The sequence below is a fragment of the Dermacentor variabilis genome, chromosome 3, assembly GCF_050947875.1.
Source record: "Dermacentor variabilis isolate Ectoservices chromosome 3, ASM5094787v1, whole genome shotgun sequence".
Taxonomy (NCBI): Eukaryota; Metazoa; Arthropoda; class Arachnida; order Ixodida; family Ixodidae; genus Dermacentor; species Dermacentor variabilis.
Genome location: NC_134570.1, coordinates 162,636,168 through 162,652,850, shown reverse-complemented (window position 1 = coordinate 162,652,850; position 16,683 = coordinate 162,636,168). Strand labels below are relative to the sequence as shown.

At 47.4% G+C, this 16,683-nt stretch overlaps 1 protein-coding gene across 1 annotated transcript in view; it reads right to left on the bottom strand.

Annotated features, from left to right (window-relative positions):
• The window catches only part of LOC142574877 (aminopeptidase NAALADL1-like), a 60,649-nt gene that overhangs the window by 31,888 nt on the left and 12,078 nt on the right, over nucleotides 1-16,683 (bottom strand). Inside the window, exons 3-4 of the mRNA XM_075683876.1 lie at nucleotides 5,145-5,546; nucleotides 2,185-2,344 (exon numbers count right to left, since the gene is read on the bottom strand). Of these exons, the coding sequence (XP_075539991.1) occupies nucleotides 2,185-2,344; nucleotides 5,145-5,546 (562 nt within the window). The remainder of the gene's footprint in view (nucleotides 1-2,184; nucleotides 2,345-5,144; nucleotides 5,547-16,683) is intronic.

Below are 16,683 nucleotides of genomic sequence, written 5' to 3'. Positions count from 1 at the left end.
CGACTGCTCTATAAAAGCCGACGCGCTTGACCCGCTGATCAGATTTCCGACGATCGCCGACCGTGTTCGCCGCTATCGTTGTGCTATAAGTGTAGCCTGTTTTGTGGGCACAGGTTCGCCCAATAAAAGCTAGTTTTGTATTCCACCGTACTGTTTCTTTACCACCGTCACTATCACGTGACAATATCGAATGCCCTCATAATGTGACACTCTCATTTAGGATCGCACAAGGTACATGAAACCTCAACAACGACATGACCTCTATAGCGAAGTATAAACCATGTCGCGGCCGAATTCCTATCTTTCACGTGTACTGTGAATGCCTGTACAGCGAAGACCGCTACAACAAGTGTGCCTGTACAACAGAAGGGATTGAGGAGCCCCGATAACTGATTACTCGCTTTACAACGAACGCCACGTTCTGTTCCTCCGCGGAGGCCACTCAGCTACGCTCTGCGCTAGCGCTCACGGCAGCACTAGGGACTCTCTCCGCAAGCGTGCCGATGTCAGAAAGTACTACAGATTTGCTGTACTGCTTCACGAATAACGAAACTCATGCGCTGCTTGTTTTAACAAAACAGTATAGGTCTGACGGCTCAGGAATACGTCGCAGTTGATCACGACGTGATGGTGTTGTCGTAAGCGACGACCGACTTCGTATGCACAGCCTTCTTGGGCGAAAAAGACGCAAATGTTAACCAACACAACAGAAAGAGCGACGCAACATGAAGAGCCTGTACACAAACAAATATTTTGACTTCATGAAAAGCCACAGCTGCATTCGACGATGTGCATTTTTATGTGGCGTCACTCCCACGTTAGGCCGCGGAGGATGCTCTGAACCTCGGCGCACTGCGGACGGTTACAGTCGCACTTACCGAGAGACGATGTGCGCAAAATGAAATATCGACTTATTCCACTCGAATTCATGTTGAATAAAGGCTTTATCTTGTCGAAGGTGTCTGGCCGGCTCTATTGTGAGATGTACGGTGCGCGATCTTTACAAAGAATCGCCTTGTGTAACAGAATGTAAAATATGTTGGACGTCCCAGGCACCCGGTTATAAAGGCACTTTTCTGTAGATCACGTTATCTGCGAGAATGTACTTCTCTAATTCCGGTTCCGTAAAACGCACAATGAACGCGCCCGACGTTCTGCTGCCTAACCGCGTTGTCGACTGAAAGGATTCATTGCTTTTAGAACGAATTGACACTGTCTGAAAGGTAGCCAGTGCTCCTTAAAAGCAATCATCGCCCTTGCAGAATAAGCGAGGCCGATTAAACGGCACTGTTTCCTCAAGCGGTATAGACCCTCTGAAATCTTTCGTGCAGTGTTCAATGCAGAGAAATCTTTAATATCTCTGTCATCTACTGCTAAATGCCCAGAATTGACGAATCGCAACCGGATTAGGTCTACGCGACAAGCTGCCCCTGATTCTCGGCGATCCTTCGCGGGCACTGTCAGTACGAAGACGTAGAACAAAAATGTAAGAAGAAATTGACATGCTTTTCGAAAACCGTCCTCAAGCTCTTGTGCTAACGAAATTCATGTATGCAGACAAGTACGGCTTGACGCAGCTGAGAACAGAAATTTTCCACGCACGCGTGCTTCCACGAAAAGAATGTCACCGTTGATACGGACTTGCAAAGATCGTCAACGAGTTTTGCGTTCGTGCGGCTCATGACGCAATCCAGAAGCGTGAATAACAATGAAATATGAACCTAAAGTGAATCAATAACTACGTTGCTGATTGATTCCTATATATGCAGGTTCCCATTTTAACAAATTATTAAAATGGACAGATCTTTACTCGTAAGGCATCATTCGTCGTCACAGGACCATAATTCATTGCGCACATCGTTCTTTTTGTCCTTTCCGAAAGATCAATAGGTCAAGTTTTCAATGACCATAAACAGACGCCGTTTCACTTTTTCACTGATGTGTGACACGGACTCAGGTCGCACAGAAAACGAAAACACTATTATTTAAGCCAGCGGTACAAACAGTGTGCGCAACGTAATTCGTTACACTAAAATGCCGCGATGTACTATGAAAGAACTCGGTGCTAAAATACTCTCAATTGCGTCCACGAAGCCTACAATCATTACAGTGAGACCTATCTACATTCAAAGAGAGGCAACGAACCCTTGTATGCAATCTTATTTGAATAAATTGTGCACGCACGCTGTTTGGGTCCGTGGCGTTGGGGTAGGAGAGCAGCACGTGGTAAGGCTGGATCGTAACTTCGTCGAGCCCGTATTCAATGAGCCGGTCGGCAACGTATTGCGCCAGTACCTGCTCATCTCGTGGACTGCCAGCCACGTGAGGCTCCTTGGCAAGAAACCTGCACGTGCATATCAACATACATAAATGATGGGGAAAAAATTTATACTTCCCATAGGTCAACTCACACTACAGATATCGCCATTTATTCCTGTGCCACGACCATACATATATGAGAACTTTTTTACTCGAACACATTGTTTATAACCCTCCCGTGTGAGCTACCACAGTTATACTACTTGAGCATGATTGCCCGCATGAGCGCGCTTTACTTGCTCGAGAAATCGAAATGGCTATTTCACTAACAAATATAATTCATCTAATAAACTTGCAGATTAAAAACTTTAGGACACACGATGGCATTAACCAAGTTGGAGCCGACGTATACCCAAGTCATATCCATTTGTAATGCTTACAGTGGCCGTGACGTATCCGTTACCAAATTGCGTGACAAAATTAATTGGCGTTCCATTTAAAGTGGATTTGAGCTATTTAAAAGGCGCTTTGCGAAATGCGTAAATGAAACAACAGTGCCTACTGCCGCAATTTAATTGGCTCATATGGTTTAACACCGCAAAGCGAGACCTATATGCTACTGGAGACAGCATTGGGGAGGGCTCAGGAGCGATTTCGACCACTCGTTTGGTCCTGTAATTTAAGCCTAAAAAAAGGTACACCGAGCGCTTTTGCATTTAGCTATCATCATGCGGCCGCGGCCATCGAACCCACGACATCGTGCTCAGCAGCAGAAAGTCACAGACACAGAGCAAAAGCGGCGTATCTGCCGGAAGTTCGAGCGTGCTTGTCTCAAAACTGGTGCTAGCTTATAAACAGTTTTCAAGTTCATATGCTTTGCAAGTTCAGCAGCCTAAATTCCGCCATTCCAACATGCGTTTTTTTCACTTAGGTCTACGAACGCATGGAATTAACGAAGAGCGTAGTTGACAATAGAAGTGTGGATCTGTTTATGAAAGAGTTAGGATGTTTACACCAGCTCTTTCAGTGTTCATGCTCTTATTTTCATTACACGGTATCCAACGCGTTTCTTGAGTGTTCGCTTCTGCTTGGACTTCAGTGAGTCTGCAGTATTAATAAATATAATAAACGTATGCATGATAAATAAGTTCGGATTAAAATGAAGCTTTTTCAATCAGATGTGTCCTGAAAGTGAATCGTAGAAATAATGAATTTTTTATTGAGAAATATTTGCTGCGATTTCACGGGCAATGAATATTGACGCGTTTGACTAACCTGTAAAAAAAAATTACCGACGATTACGTTACTTCCTAATGCGAAATTTGAGCGCAGCAAATAAGCTGTTTCAACTTTTCGATAGATTGAGGCAAAGAAATCGAGCAACACATGTATGCGCTATCACAGAATTTTTTTTTATATTTCCCGTACTCCTGGATCATCTCGACGGCGGCGACGGTAAGCTTCTGCTTCGGCGGCACGCACCTCTGGATTCTGACGGCGACGGCGCTGGGCCTCTGCTCTGGCAGCTCGTTTAGCAGCAGCAGCAGCAGACGGAGGACTTCCATCGGTCGTCTCGCTCATGGCTCAGAAAGAACTGGCAGATAATTTCGCAGTGGCGAACGGCAGCGGCAATTTCGGCTCGGGCGGTGCACATATACAGATCCGCCGCCACCGATCTGGCTCTCTGATTGCCACCGCACAGGGGTTGCATTGGAGGAGGAGCGAAGAAAGGAATTAAGTTCGAGCCGGCGCTTTGACAACCGGAGACTCGCAGGAAGAGGGGGGAGGGGGGCGGCGTGTACACCCAGCGGCAAACGATGGGGGCAGAAGCGCGCGCAGCAAGCGGACAACACGATAAAGGGAGGAGGGAAGAGATAGCAGCGACTGACTGATGCCGCTGACGCCGATACAGGGGGGGGGGGACCCTTTCCTCCTCTTTCTGCATGGCGGCGACGGTGTTCTATGCAGTCACGTTATCTTGACTCTCTAGCGGCGTCAGCGGCATCCAGCGGTATCAGTCGGTCGCTGCTAGCGCTGGGGGGATGAAAGGGGGGCGGAGCTGGTTACGAGGCCGACGACGACGCGAAACCCAGGAACGGACGCCAAAGAGCTGCGCTCTAAAACATTCACCGACGACTACGGTACACCGTAATGCGAAATTTGATTGCAGCTCTAGACGTGTTTTCATTTTGCAATATATTGAGGCAAATATTTTGAGAGAGACATGTAGCAGAGTCGGCAATCGTCGAAAATCTTATAGGCGGGTCGAACGCGTCGGCTTTTATATATGACTCGTCGAAGCTTCCAGTGTATCACTGGTGCCGCGTTAGCTTCCAGAAAGCACAAGACAACTTGCGCCACGCATACAATCAGATTACAAAACAATCACAAACCATCACAATCGAAACGCGCGTACGAAACCAAACCAAACCAACCAAACAAGCACGTGCGATAGCTGACGCGAGCAGACGATAGCACGAAAGGAGCGGTCCGGCTGAGACCAGATACGAGTACGCATCGAGCGGTCGGGCAGGTCCGCATGACACCAGTTTTCCGCGCGCACCATACTGAAGAGGCCGCTCTCGTTGCTCTCCGCCGTTCGCGGCTTGCGTCTTTCATCTTTCGCGGTGCTCGTTCACTCGGTTACGTCGCCGACGATTGCCGCCGCAATGGGTGCAGATGAGCTTCGCTCTAAATTCTGCGTTGCAGATTGCGCGAGGTCTGTATTTTCAGATAGCGGCGGCATTTCCGGCGCACTTTACAAGACTGAAATTTTTCAATAACAACAACGACAAACACAAGGTGCCCAATCTTTGAAAGATATGTGTCAATCCTGATATTACGATCGTCTGCTGGCAGGTAAGGGGACGATAAGATTGGCTTACTGCACGTGTTCATCCAACGTCTCGTCCACGATGGCCTCGGTAAGCAGGTCGGTGTCGACCTCCCGGTAGGCGCTCTCAAGTCCGACAAAGCCGTCGCTTCCGCGGCTAATGTTCGCACATCTGGCAGAAGCGTCTGTCGCGGGCGGCGTCGTCCGCTGCTCGCTTCCTGCGTCCGCGGAGTTGCCGCGTGCTGGTGCTGCAGCAGCGGAGCGGGGTGCCGCACTCGGCGTTGTGCAGCCACTTTGCCGGTTGGAGCGGGGTGCCGCACTCGGCGTTGTGCAGCCACTTTGCCGGTTCGACGGCACCACGTAGCGTCCGACCAGCAGGAAGACTGCGCCCGTCGCGAGCACGGCCAGGGTAACCGCTGCGCACGCTTTCCTGCCACTGTGCGCCTGTACTGGCCTGCGTTCAGCGTGTATGCAAGCGAGGTGACGGAACTGGCAGCTCAAGTTCGCCTGAGATGGCACGAGAAGTAAGTTTTCTGAAAAATCAAAATGATTTGGTGGCGCAGGAGACAGCTTATAATGCTTTTGTTACATTGCTGTCCTTTATTTTGCCTTGTTGAATAACACTTGTTTTGCGTTGATCTAACTGTAGTTGTCCCCTTACCCAATGACTTGTTAAATGCCTTGTAAACTATGCATAAATAAATATATTCAAAATAAACATCACATAAATAGACGTGCAATAGCGAGTAGTAATATTGTGTTCGGTGTAACTACAAAGCTAATCATTACTGTTTCTAATTATGGAAATACGTGCTTGGGCGACCACTATATGTAGTAATAAACAAGTAAATAATTGCATAGTTTATCATTGCACGCTTTATGCACACTTCCTCGCTACATCCAGCTTGGAGACAGCGACATGCCAGCGCGCGCAGCGTAGCTTAACAAGTTACTTTAATCCGCAAATAAGCCTTTATTTAAACTTGCTGCGCCTTAGCTGAAACACCCTTTCTGCGTTCGCACCTGTTAGTGAAACCTAATTTGAATATTAGCGTTTGAACTGGTATACGTAAACAATAGATTAGTAGACAAGTGTAGAATATTTCTTCTTGTACTCTCTTATAATTACTTACACGTACCAGCGTTGCACGTTTTATATGCATCAGCTCACAAGGGAGAGCATTCATAATAAGGAGGGCGGGAAATGTCAGAATCAAATTGCAAAATGACTCAATTTCAGTTGGCGACTAAGCACGACGAAGTGCTACTGTGGCGATTTTGGTAAAACAATAAATTCTGGGGGCCTACGTGCTAGTAACACAGTATGATTATGAGGCACATCAGTAGGGGACTTCATATTAATTTGGCCACGTGGCGTTCTCTAACGTGCACTTAATCCAAATACGCAAGCACACTCCTAAACCCAAGTACACTCACATTGCCCCTCGTATAAACTTCAGCCGTCAATTCCATTTTAGTAATAGGTCATAATACACCGCAAAATATTTTTTTCTCGCCTCGTCCAAGCCGCAGCAACAGTACCGGAGCGCCCGAAAGCCTCATCGACCTACAGAAAGCATATACTTAGGGCGAGACTGCACGTACGCATGCCGGGGCGCCAAAGCTCGCGCCTTTGCGCTTACGCATGCGCAGACATTGCGAGACAAATCATAGGCGTCGAAGCGCGGGATGAGCAGGTATCTGCTCTAGACAGATATCGGGCTGCCTCGCATTTCCAAGCGCCTGGCTATGCAACTGCGGCGTGGTACAATCAACACTCAGTGAGGCACATTTCTCTCATGCGAGCTTGTGCTTTCTTTCTTTTTTAACTTTTGCGTTGAACTAAAGGCTGCAAAAATGAAACAAGTCCGTTTATCGACACTTCTGTGTTTTGAAGCACTGTCATTAGCTAGGCACGAGACGACGTCTGTCAAAACGTGTATCAGGGAGCCAATAAGTTATCATAGCATGGAGGAAGAAAAAACTCAGGCCGTGACGTCACTCTTTGCGAAGCTCAATTACGCCGGAAGTTGTGGTTACTCCGCCATCTTGTCGGGGCAGGCTCACCTCACTTGTTTACATTTCTCACCTTCGGCGCGCAACCACGCCGGGCTGCGCAGACGTCCGCGCGCTGTACTGATCTGACCAACAGATTCAATCACGGTGTGCACTCCGTGCCCTGCTTTAAACATAAATAAGCCTGAATAAGGATCTTTATGACTGAATAGCACGTAAAACTCCATAGCTCGAATATTTACTGCATCACCATGGAGCAAAAAAAACCTTCAAAACTATTATTCTACCGGCTTAGCCAAGTGACGGAGTAAAAAGGCGGAATGACCAGATATCACTCCATCTACAAAATGAAGTTTACTTGTGTGAACATCTCGTGCCGTGAAAAAGAGTGAAAATATATTTCCTCCGCGGACTGTAAACACAACCTATAGCAGGCATAGGTACGAGAGACGACGAAGAACATATTTAAACTCCGCGGCTACAAATTTTACTTCACTAGCGGGAACGTATTTAATATTAAAAAAGGTGAATTCTTTTTCAACACTCGTAGATGTTCTAAAATCAGTCCTTTTGTTTTTCACGAGAAATCTCGTTTGTAACTGGAGTAAAAATAGAGGCTTGTGCGGCAGTCGCATAAACTAGGCACATTCGGCTTCTCTGTAGCTCTGCAATTGTTTCTTCTTTCGTGCACTTTCATTCAGCAATGCTACCTTGGATAATCAGCGGCCTAGCACCCTCCGAAGCTTTCCGAGGCGGAGGGAGGTGGCAGAGCGAAAACGTGGTACATAACAGCACAAGCAGGCTGAGGCCTTTGGGTATGCAAAGACGCTTCGTTGTGCTATTTGTAAAACTCCGTAGTCTATGCTATGCATTTTCCTGATTCATGTTTATTCTTCACATGCTTCATCGGCTGCTCAATACCGCAATCCACGCTGTTCCTATTTGCTCTTGTGTCCTTTCGCCCTTTCGAGATATCGCTGTGTCTTATTATTTATTTTTTAATATAGTTGTTTACTTGTGCGCCTGATAACTTATTACCCTAGAATCCCTTATTCCGCTTCCAGGAAACAAATGATGTTAACGGCATAAAGCACACGTTGACAACTAATTAAAATATTTGGTTCCGGGAGTCGGATTGCCTTGTGCAAATAATTACGGTCATAAGTTATGCTCAGAAATCGTTATACTGAAATTTTTATGTAGCTAATGTCTTATCTTCTGAAATGCCCTTTTGTCAAGAAAATATTTATTGATTATACGTACGTTTGAATACTTTGAGTAGGTATTAAATGGCTTTTTAATGCGAAGCTTTCTTTGCCTTTTCCTTCGTCTTTCCAGCTGCTGCTGCTGTTGTTGTCTTGGACGCCGCTAACGCCCACCACGTCGTGACGTGGCCATGTCACAAATAACATTAAAGACCTGCGCTGTCGGTGTTTTCTTTTATGACATTTGTTTGTGAGCTGTCGTTACACAGGAATACCTGTGTAAAGAATGCAAGAGAATGTGTGAGTCACGTGGAGGGCCTGCGTGGTTGTGGTCATAACGATTATTAGCCAAGTGACGCCCGGCGCCGACACCGGATTTTTTGCAACGCATGGAGCTTAACACTATCGTGTTAGTAGATAACAGGAGTGTGGCACGAAGGGCAGACGACCCGAAAAGCTCGTGTCAATATTGGCGCCGCGTCGCATGTGTAGAATGCCCTATTTCATCATCATCATCATCAGCCTGGTTACGCCTACTGCAGGGCAAAGGCCTCTCCCATACTTCTCCAACTACCCCGGTCATTTACTAATTGCGGCCATGTTATCTCTGCAAACTTCTTAATCTGATCCGCCCACCTAACTTTCTGCCGCCCCCAGCTACGCTTCCGTTCTGTTGGAATCCAGTCCGTAACCCTTATTGACCATCGGTTATCTTCCCTCCTCATTACATGTCCTGCTCATGCTCATTTTTTTTTCTTGATTTCAACTAAGATTTCATTAACTCGCGTTTGTTCCCTCACCCAATCTGCTCTTTTCTTATCCCTTAACGTTACACCCATTATTCTTCTTTCCATAGCTCGTTGTGTCGTCCTCAATTTAAGTAGAACCGTTTTCGTAAGCGTCCAGGTTTCTGCCCCGTACGTGAGTACTGGTACGACACAGCTGTTATACACTTTTCTCTTGAGGGATAATGGCAACCTGCTGCTCATGATCTGAGAATGCCTGCTAAACGCACCCCTGCCCATTCGTAGTCTTCTGATTATTTCAGTCTCATTATCCGGATCCGCAGTCACTGCCTGTCCCAAGTAGATGTATTCCCTTACCACTTCCAGTGCCTGACTACCTATCGTAAACTGCTGTTCTCTTCCGAGACTGTTAAACATTAGTTTTCTGCAGTTTTATTTTTAGACCCACAATTGGGCTTTGCCTCTCCAGGTGAGTGAGCACGAATTGCAGTTGGTCCCCTGAGTTACTAAGCAAGGCAATATCATCAGCGAATAGCAAGTCACTGAGATATTCTCCATTAACCCTTATCCCCAGTTCTTCCCAATCCAGGTCTCTGAATACCTCCTGTACACACGCTGTGAATAGTATTGGAGAGATCGTATCACGATGTCTGACTCCTTTCTTTATTGGGATTTTGTTGCTTTTTTTATGGAGGACTACGGTGGCTGTGGAGCCGCTATAGATATCTTTCATTATTTTTACATACCGCTCATCTACACCATGATTCCATAATGCCTGCATGACTGCTGAGGTTTCGACTGAATCAAACGCTTTCTCGTAATCAATGAAGGCTATCTATAAGGGTTGGTTATATTCCGCACATTTCTCTATCATCTGACTGATAGTGTGAATATGGCCTATTGTTAAGTAGCCTTTACGGAATCCTGCCTGGTCCTTTGGTTCACATAAGTCTAAGGTGTCCCTGATTCTATTTGCAATTACCTTAGTAAATACTTTGTAGGCAACGGACAGTAAGCTGATCGGTCTATAATTTTTCAAGTCTTTGGCGTCCCCTTTCTTATGAATTAGGATTATGTTAGCGTTCTTCCAAGATTCCGGTACGCTCGAGGTCTTGAGGCATTGCGTATACAGGGTGGCCAGTTTTTCTAGAGCAATCTGTCCGCCATCCTTCAACAAATCTGCTGTTACCTGATCCTCCCCAGCTGCCTTCCCCCTTTGCATAGCTCCCAATACTTTCTTTACTACTTCCGGCGTTACTTGTGGGATTTCAAATTCCTCTATACTATTCTCTCTTTCATTAACCTCGTGGGTGCCACTGGTACTGTATAAATCTCTATAGAACTCCTCAGCCACATGAACTATCTCATCTATATTAGTAATGATATTGCCGGCTCTGTCTCTTCACACATGCATCTGATTCTTGCCAATTCCTAGTTTCTTCTTCACTGCTTTTAGGCTTCCTCCGTTCCTGAGAGCACGTTCAATGCTGTCCTTGTGCCAGCTGCCTTGCGGTCTCTTTGCGCCCTCTTTATGCCGTAATTAAGCGTGATCCCCCCTCCCCCCCCCCCACACACACACACGCACAAAAGTAGGGCAGGAGCTGCTGCGCTTGTCCCCGTGCTTATCCGCAGCAGCAACGGCAATAGAGGGAGGACGTGGAGTGAATGTTAGAGAAGGAATAGAGAGAGAGAGAGAGATGGCAGTTTTGTGAGTTGCAACTTTACAACCCAGAATGGCACCGGAAACGTGCACTTTGTGCCGGGGAAACGGAGGCGCGCATAAAGGGTCGAACGGAGCAAGAACAACAAACGCAAGTGGAGCAGACAAGGTAGCATTTCACATCACGTCGCGACTGTCGTTATGCCATCAATATATCACCGCCAAATAACGTCAATGAACGCAAGCAGCAGCCAAAGCTTCGCTTATATCGATTCCCACAGTGCGTCGTATCTGCATAATATTTTTTTTTTCACTGACGTGTATTTGTGCGTATTAATATGCACAAAACACATACATCATCCTAACGTGTTTAAACTGAAGTCGCTTGTCGTATGGCTTATCGGAGAGACTCCAGTGGGTGGGGCGAGGGGTTTCAGGCTGTTAAATTGAACTATCACTTGCTATGAGATCTTGTAACTACTCATATAAGACCTCATAATGGCGTGATTCGGAAAGCTGGCTGGGCCACTGCCCCCTACCCTCCGGCAAAGTGAAAAATTTCCGAGAAATATATAAGCAAACATGTCTAGAAAGGAGAGAAACAAAATAAATTACGCTAAATTTGTTACCGGCACAGAACATTGCTCTTGCAGTACTTCATCGGTCGTTAACAAGTGTCCTAAAGCCACGGCACAAAAGCTGAGCCGTAATATCATTGCAGGAGAAAAAAAGTATAAATAAGGTAGCAAGATATCGAGAAACTTTTCCAGAAATTAAGTAATATTTTCTACATATGAAACCCCTAAAACTCTGTGAAGTATGGAAGTAATGTTCACTCCAATTTGAACACTTGAAAACTCCTTCAAGGAATGAAGTAATATTCCTTGAAATTAGGATGCCTAAAAGCCGCTTCCGGAAATGAATGTTCAGTCCAATTGGAACCCTTAAAAAACTCCTACAAGGAATGAAGTAATATTCCTTGAAATTAGGATGCCTAAAAGCCGCTTCCGGAAATGAAGTAATGTTCAGTCCAATTGGAACCCTTAAAAAACTCCTACAAGGAATGAAGTAATATTTACTCCTATTTGAACACTATAAAAACTCTTGTGAGAAATGGAGCTAACTAAAACTCGATATGAATGGAGTATATTGAACTCACATTCGGGAATGCGCTACGTGACGAGGCGTTTACTCCCATGTGGGATGGTTTCTCTTTAGTGTGATAAGTAATTTCGTGCGAGTAAGTTAGACTCAAGTCTTTGACTCAAGTTAGACCGCAAGTTAGACTGTAAGCCCCGTCCAGCGCTACTTTTGCCGGCTTCTCTGAAGATGAATCTGCGTTCTGACCGCACTGCAAGAATGAACAGGCGATGACCGACAGCACACTTTACGCTCATCGTCACCCATGGCTAGCCTATCTGCAGTTTATGAGAAAGACACCTGTGCTGGTCGTGGCTTTATAGGAATCGTCTCGCTTTATTGAACGAGTTTGGGGCGACCGCGCACCGCGGAGACGTGACAAACGGAGATGTGACAAAAGAGACCAGCAGATGAGTACGTCGTTACTCGTTTAAATATACCTTCTGCGACCTGAGGCATATTGTTCTCACGGTAAGCGAAGCTTCACGCAAACGAAGTACTGCAGTGCCGAACAGTAAGAGCGTATGTGTGCGGCTAGCGCGTTGACAGGGCGTACGTGCGACCATTAGCCGTTTGATGGACACGCAGGCGTACGTTGTTCTTTCGAGGCTTGTTCGCTCCTGCACCGCGTCCGCCAACCTTCACTTCCGTGCGCCCCTCTTGCACACAGATACTTGCGGTAAGGAGCGTTCCTCCCATAATTACTCACAGCAGCCGCTTCTTTGCCATCCCTCCACATGACTATTTTGCGTGCCACAAATAGATCGTCCGCTGACAAGAGTGGGAGCTCTGCACAGCTATCACTGAGCTGCAAGGCGCTTATCGTACATTCTGAAGCACAGTGGTTTCAGTCTACGATGACGCGTTAGCCTGGATACACTTAAGACGGGATATTCCCAGATCGTCAGTCGTTCGTGGCGTGGTGCGTGGTGCACGGGGTTGCATGCGCGCTCGTTTCAGGCCTTTCACTTTTTTCACTCCCACCTGGCGACAACAACAACCAGGAGAGCGCGGTCTAGACAACACACCGGAACAAAAACGTAGACTAACGCCATGCTCCACACAAGGCGCCTTTACCACGGTACGAAATTTACGGGATGGCACACGCATCAGCAAACACCACCATAAGAAAACCGCCATTGTGGCCCGACGAAATGGCCGCTACAGCGGAAAAGTACCACGTGACTTCATTTAATCTTTAAGCTTAGCGCCCGGAAGGGGTAGGGCCCTTAGTTTATTTCCGTCCCCCGTGTTAGTAAGGGAGTGCGTGCTGGCGCGTGTATCTTGTAGATGCAGTAAATAGCCGTCCATCTGTCAGAAATACATTCGGAATGAACATTGCGCGTTGTACACACGTACATGCTTGGCGTTAGTGCAAGTTCTTGCACAAGATTTTGATAATATTTAGTGCTACAGAAATGAGTCCTAGCAACATTATGGCACCTTACCGTTCGCCAGTTTTTACTTTCAGCTTTGCCTAAGAGGCGCACTACAACCACCTTCCAGGTGTGGCAACGGAATTGTAGAGGGCACCGAAGGAAGAAGGGTTCCCTCACACAGTTCCTAGCCACACGTCCTCACCCACCAGACGTTATAGCACTTCAAGAAGTACATTGCACTCCCACACTCAGTGGATACAATGCATATACCGACAAGCATGACACCACCAAACAACCACTAGCTGCCACCGTTGTGTCCGTACAAATCACAGTGATCGAGCGCACACTCGACAGCTGTAACATTCCGCATGTGCTCTTAGAAATTGTACCTAGGAATCGATATAAAACCAGCTTGTTTTTACTTAATATCTACAGTGCACCCAAATTGCGACGAGACGACTTCGCACAACTTTGTTCGGCCGCAAGTAAACAAGCCAAAAAATTGGTTATTCTGGGAGATTTCAATGCGTCCCACCCAGCCTGGAGGTACCAAACAGAAACTCCAAAAGGCCGCCGTCTAGCCCACGCCATGAAACTTCATCAATTCACTCTGCTGACAGAACCTGACAAACCAACCAGGACGGGCAACAGTGTATGCAGGGATACCTGCCCTGACCTAACAATGGCCAAGGGGTTGACTCAATACCCCCGGAACAACCTAATGGAGAATCTGGGGAGTGACAACAGCATTCTAGCCACAGACATCCAACTGGTGGCCATACGCACCCCAGAACGTTCATATAAAATAACGCACTGGGAGACTTTCCGGCGCAACAGGACCAAATATGAACAATACGACCCGCCATCTCTACGCGAGTGGACACAACAGCTACAAGCAGATTTTAAAGCAGCCACTAAACAACTTACTGCAACAACGGAGACACTAGATGTGGACAGACATCTGCTCCATCTCTGGGATGCTTGAAGAGGCCTGACCAAACGATGGAAGAGGCAGAGGCACAACCGTAGGCTGGAACAAAGAATCGCCCGGATCACAGCAGAAGCTGAAGAATACGCCACCAGCCTCACTAATAGCAATTGGCACAACCTCTGCGACCGCCTTAATGGCACACTAAGTAGTTCCAAAACGTGTTCCCTCCTCAGAGCACTACTCGACCCAACGCACACAAAAATGCACACAACGAACACAGTCCACACTATCATCCACAAAGAACAAATGAATGATGACGCGCTCCTCCAAACACTGCAACAAAGATACGTTGCTACAGGCCACCGACCGGAGTACAAAGACTATCCACACGAGGAAGCAACCCAACTGGACGGCGATATTACAGAGCCAGAAGTGAGGGCAGCCCTACACGGCATAAGACGAAACACTGCGCCCGGAGCAGACGGCATTCACTATGCACTGCTACCCAACCTCGACGACCAGGCCATACGCCAACTCACTGCATACTACAACGACAATTGGCAAAACGGAACCCTTCCACAGGAATGGTGACACGCCCGATATAACCTTAATTCCGAAACCCGGGAAACCGCTGTCCCTCCAAAATCTCAGACCCATTTCCCTGACTTCGTGTACTGGCAAACTCTTCCAGCACGTAGTTCTAAGTCGCCTCCAGCCTCACCTCGAAGAGAACCAATTCTTTCCCAATACCTTTTTAGGCTATCGACCAGGTCTGTCAGCGCAGGACATACTCCTACAACTTAAGGATGATGTTGTGGATGGTCCAAGTAAAGCTGAAACAAGAGCCTTTCTGGCGTTGGACCTCAAAGGAGCCTTCGATAACGTCTCACATGACCTCATTCTAAACAACCTTGCATTCTCCCGATGCGCAAAGCGCATCTATGATTATGTACGAGCATTTTTATCTGACCGAACAGCCACCATCGGCCTAGGTGATATTCGGTCGGATATCATAAACTTTCCGGCAGAGCGACTCCCCAGGGTTGGGTTCTCTCACCCACCCTGTTCAACATGGCGATGGCAAAGCTACCACCGCTCCTCGACAAACTTCCGAACGTGCAGCACGCCCTGTACGCCGATGATATTACAATCTGGGTGACCACGGGGTCAGACGGCGCCACTCAAGACGCAATACAGAAAGCCGTAAATAAAGTTCAAGAGTATGCAACAGCCGGAGGACTCACATGCGCAGCTGAGAAGTCGGAGCTCCTGCTTGTATTCAAAGAAACGGAAGAAGGACGATATTCCACCAGCCATCACATTGCATCTCAATGGCAACGTTATTCCAAGGGTAGACAGACTACGTGTACTAGGACTTCACATACGACACAACGGGAAGGCCACACATACCCTACACGTGCTCCGCCAACAACTTACCCAAATAACGCACATGATAAAGCGCATTACAAACCGCCGACAAGGACTGAAAGAAAAAGGCGTACTCCGAATCGTGCAAGCCCTCATAATTGGCCGATTAACCTACCACCTCCCCTATCATAATCAAACTCAGACTGAGATGCACCAGATGGACACCCTCCTCGGTACGGCACTAAAGGCAGCGCTGGGACTACCCCAACATGCGTCTACGCAGCTCCTAGTACGGTGCACAACACCACCCGCGAACTAGTTGAAGGCCATATTAACAGCCAATTGCAACGTCTGCAACGAACAATTCAAGGGTGCCACATTCTATCCCGGCTAGGATACCAAATACCAAGAAAACCACAACAGGAAAACCGCACACTTCTTCCGCTTAGCATTCGCAACAAAATTCACGTGGCCCCAGTTCCCCGGAATATGCACCCTGACCGTCATAAAGGTCGACGAAAGGCAAGAGCACAAGCCCTGGCTCGCTTATTTGGCGATGACAAATCAAACACTCCAGTCATGTACACCGACGTGGCCCGCCACCCACAGAAACGTGCCCTATGTCTAGTCGTACTAGATAATGCAGACATTCTGAGAGCTTCGGCCTCGCTCAACACTGTGGACAGTGGCACGGCTGAAGAGGCTGTTATTGCCCTAGCCATCGTGCACGCTTCAACCATGCCGGAGCCGGATGGCCCTATCACAGTGGTCACTGATTCTCAGACCGCCTGCAGGACTTTGGAACAAGGGAACGTGACACCCTATACACACCGCATCCTTACATCATTGCACCCCACATCAGCACACATGGTGCGTATCGTCTGGACACCTGGACAGGCCTCTCTCCATGGTAATGAACGCGCTAATGCGGTAGCCCGAGAGCTCGCTAACCGGGCGCCATTTGAAGAGCTGTCCAACCCAAACGGCGCACCGACAGAACCACTGAACTACACTGAAACTCTAGAATATTACAGAGATACCAGGAGGCACTTCTCTCCACCGCATAATTCCCTTAATCGAGAAGATGCGTTCGCGTGGCGACAGCTTCAAACTGATTCATTTCCTTGCCTCTTTTATCTTCACCTC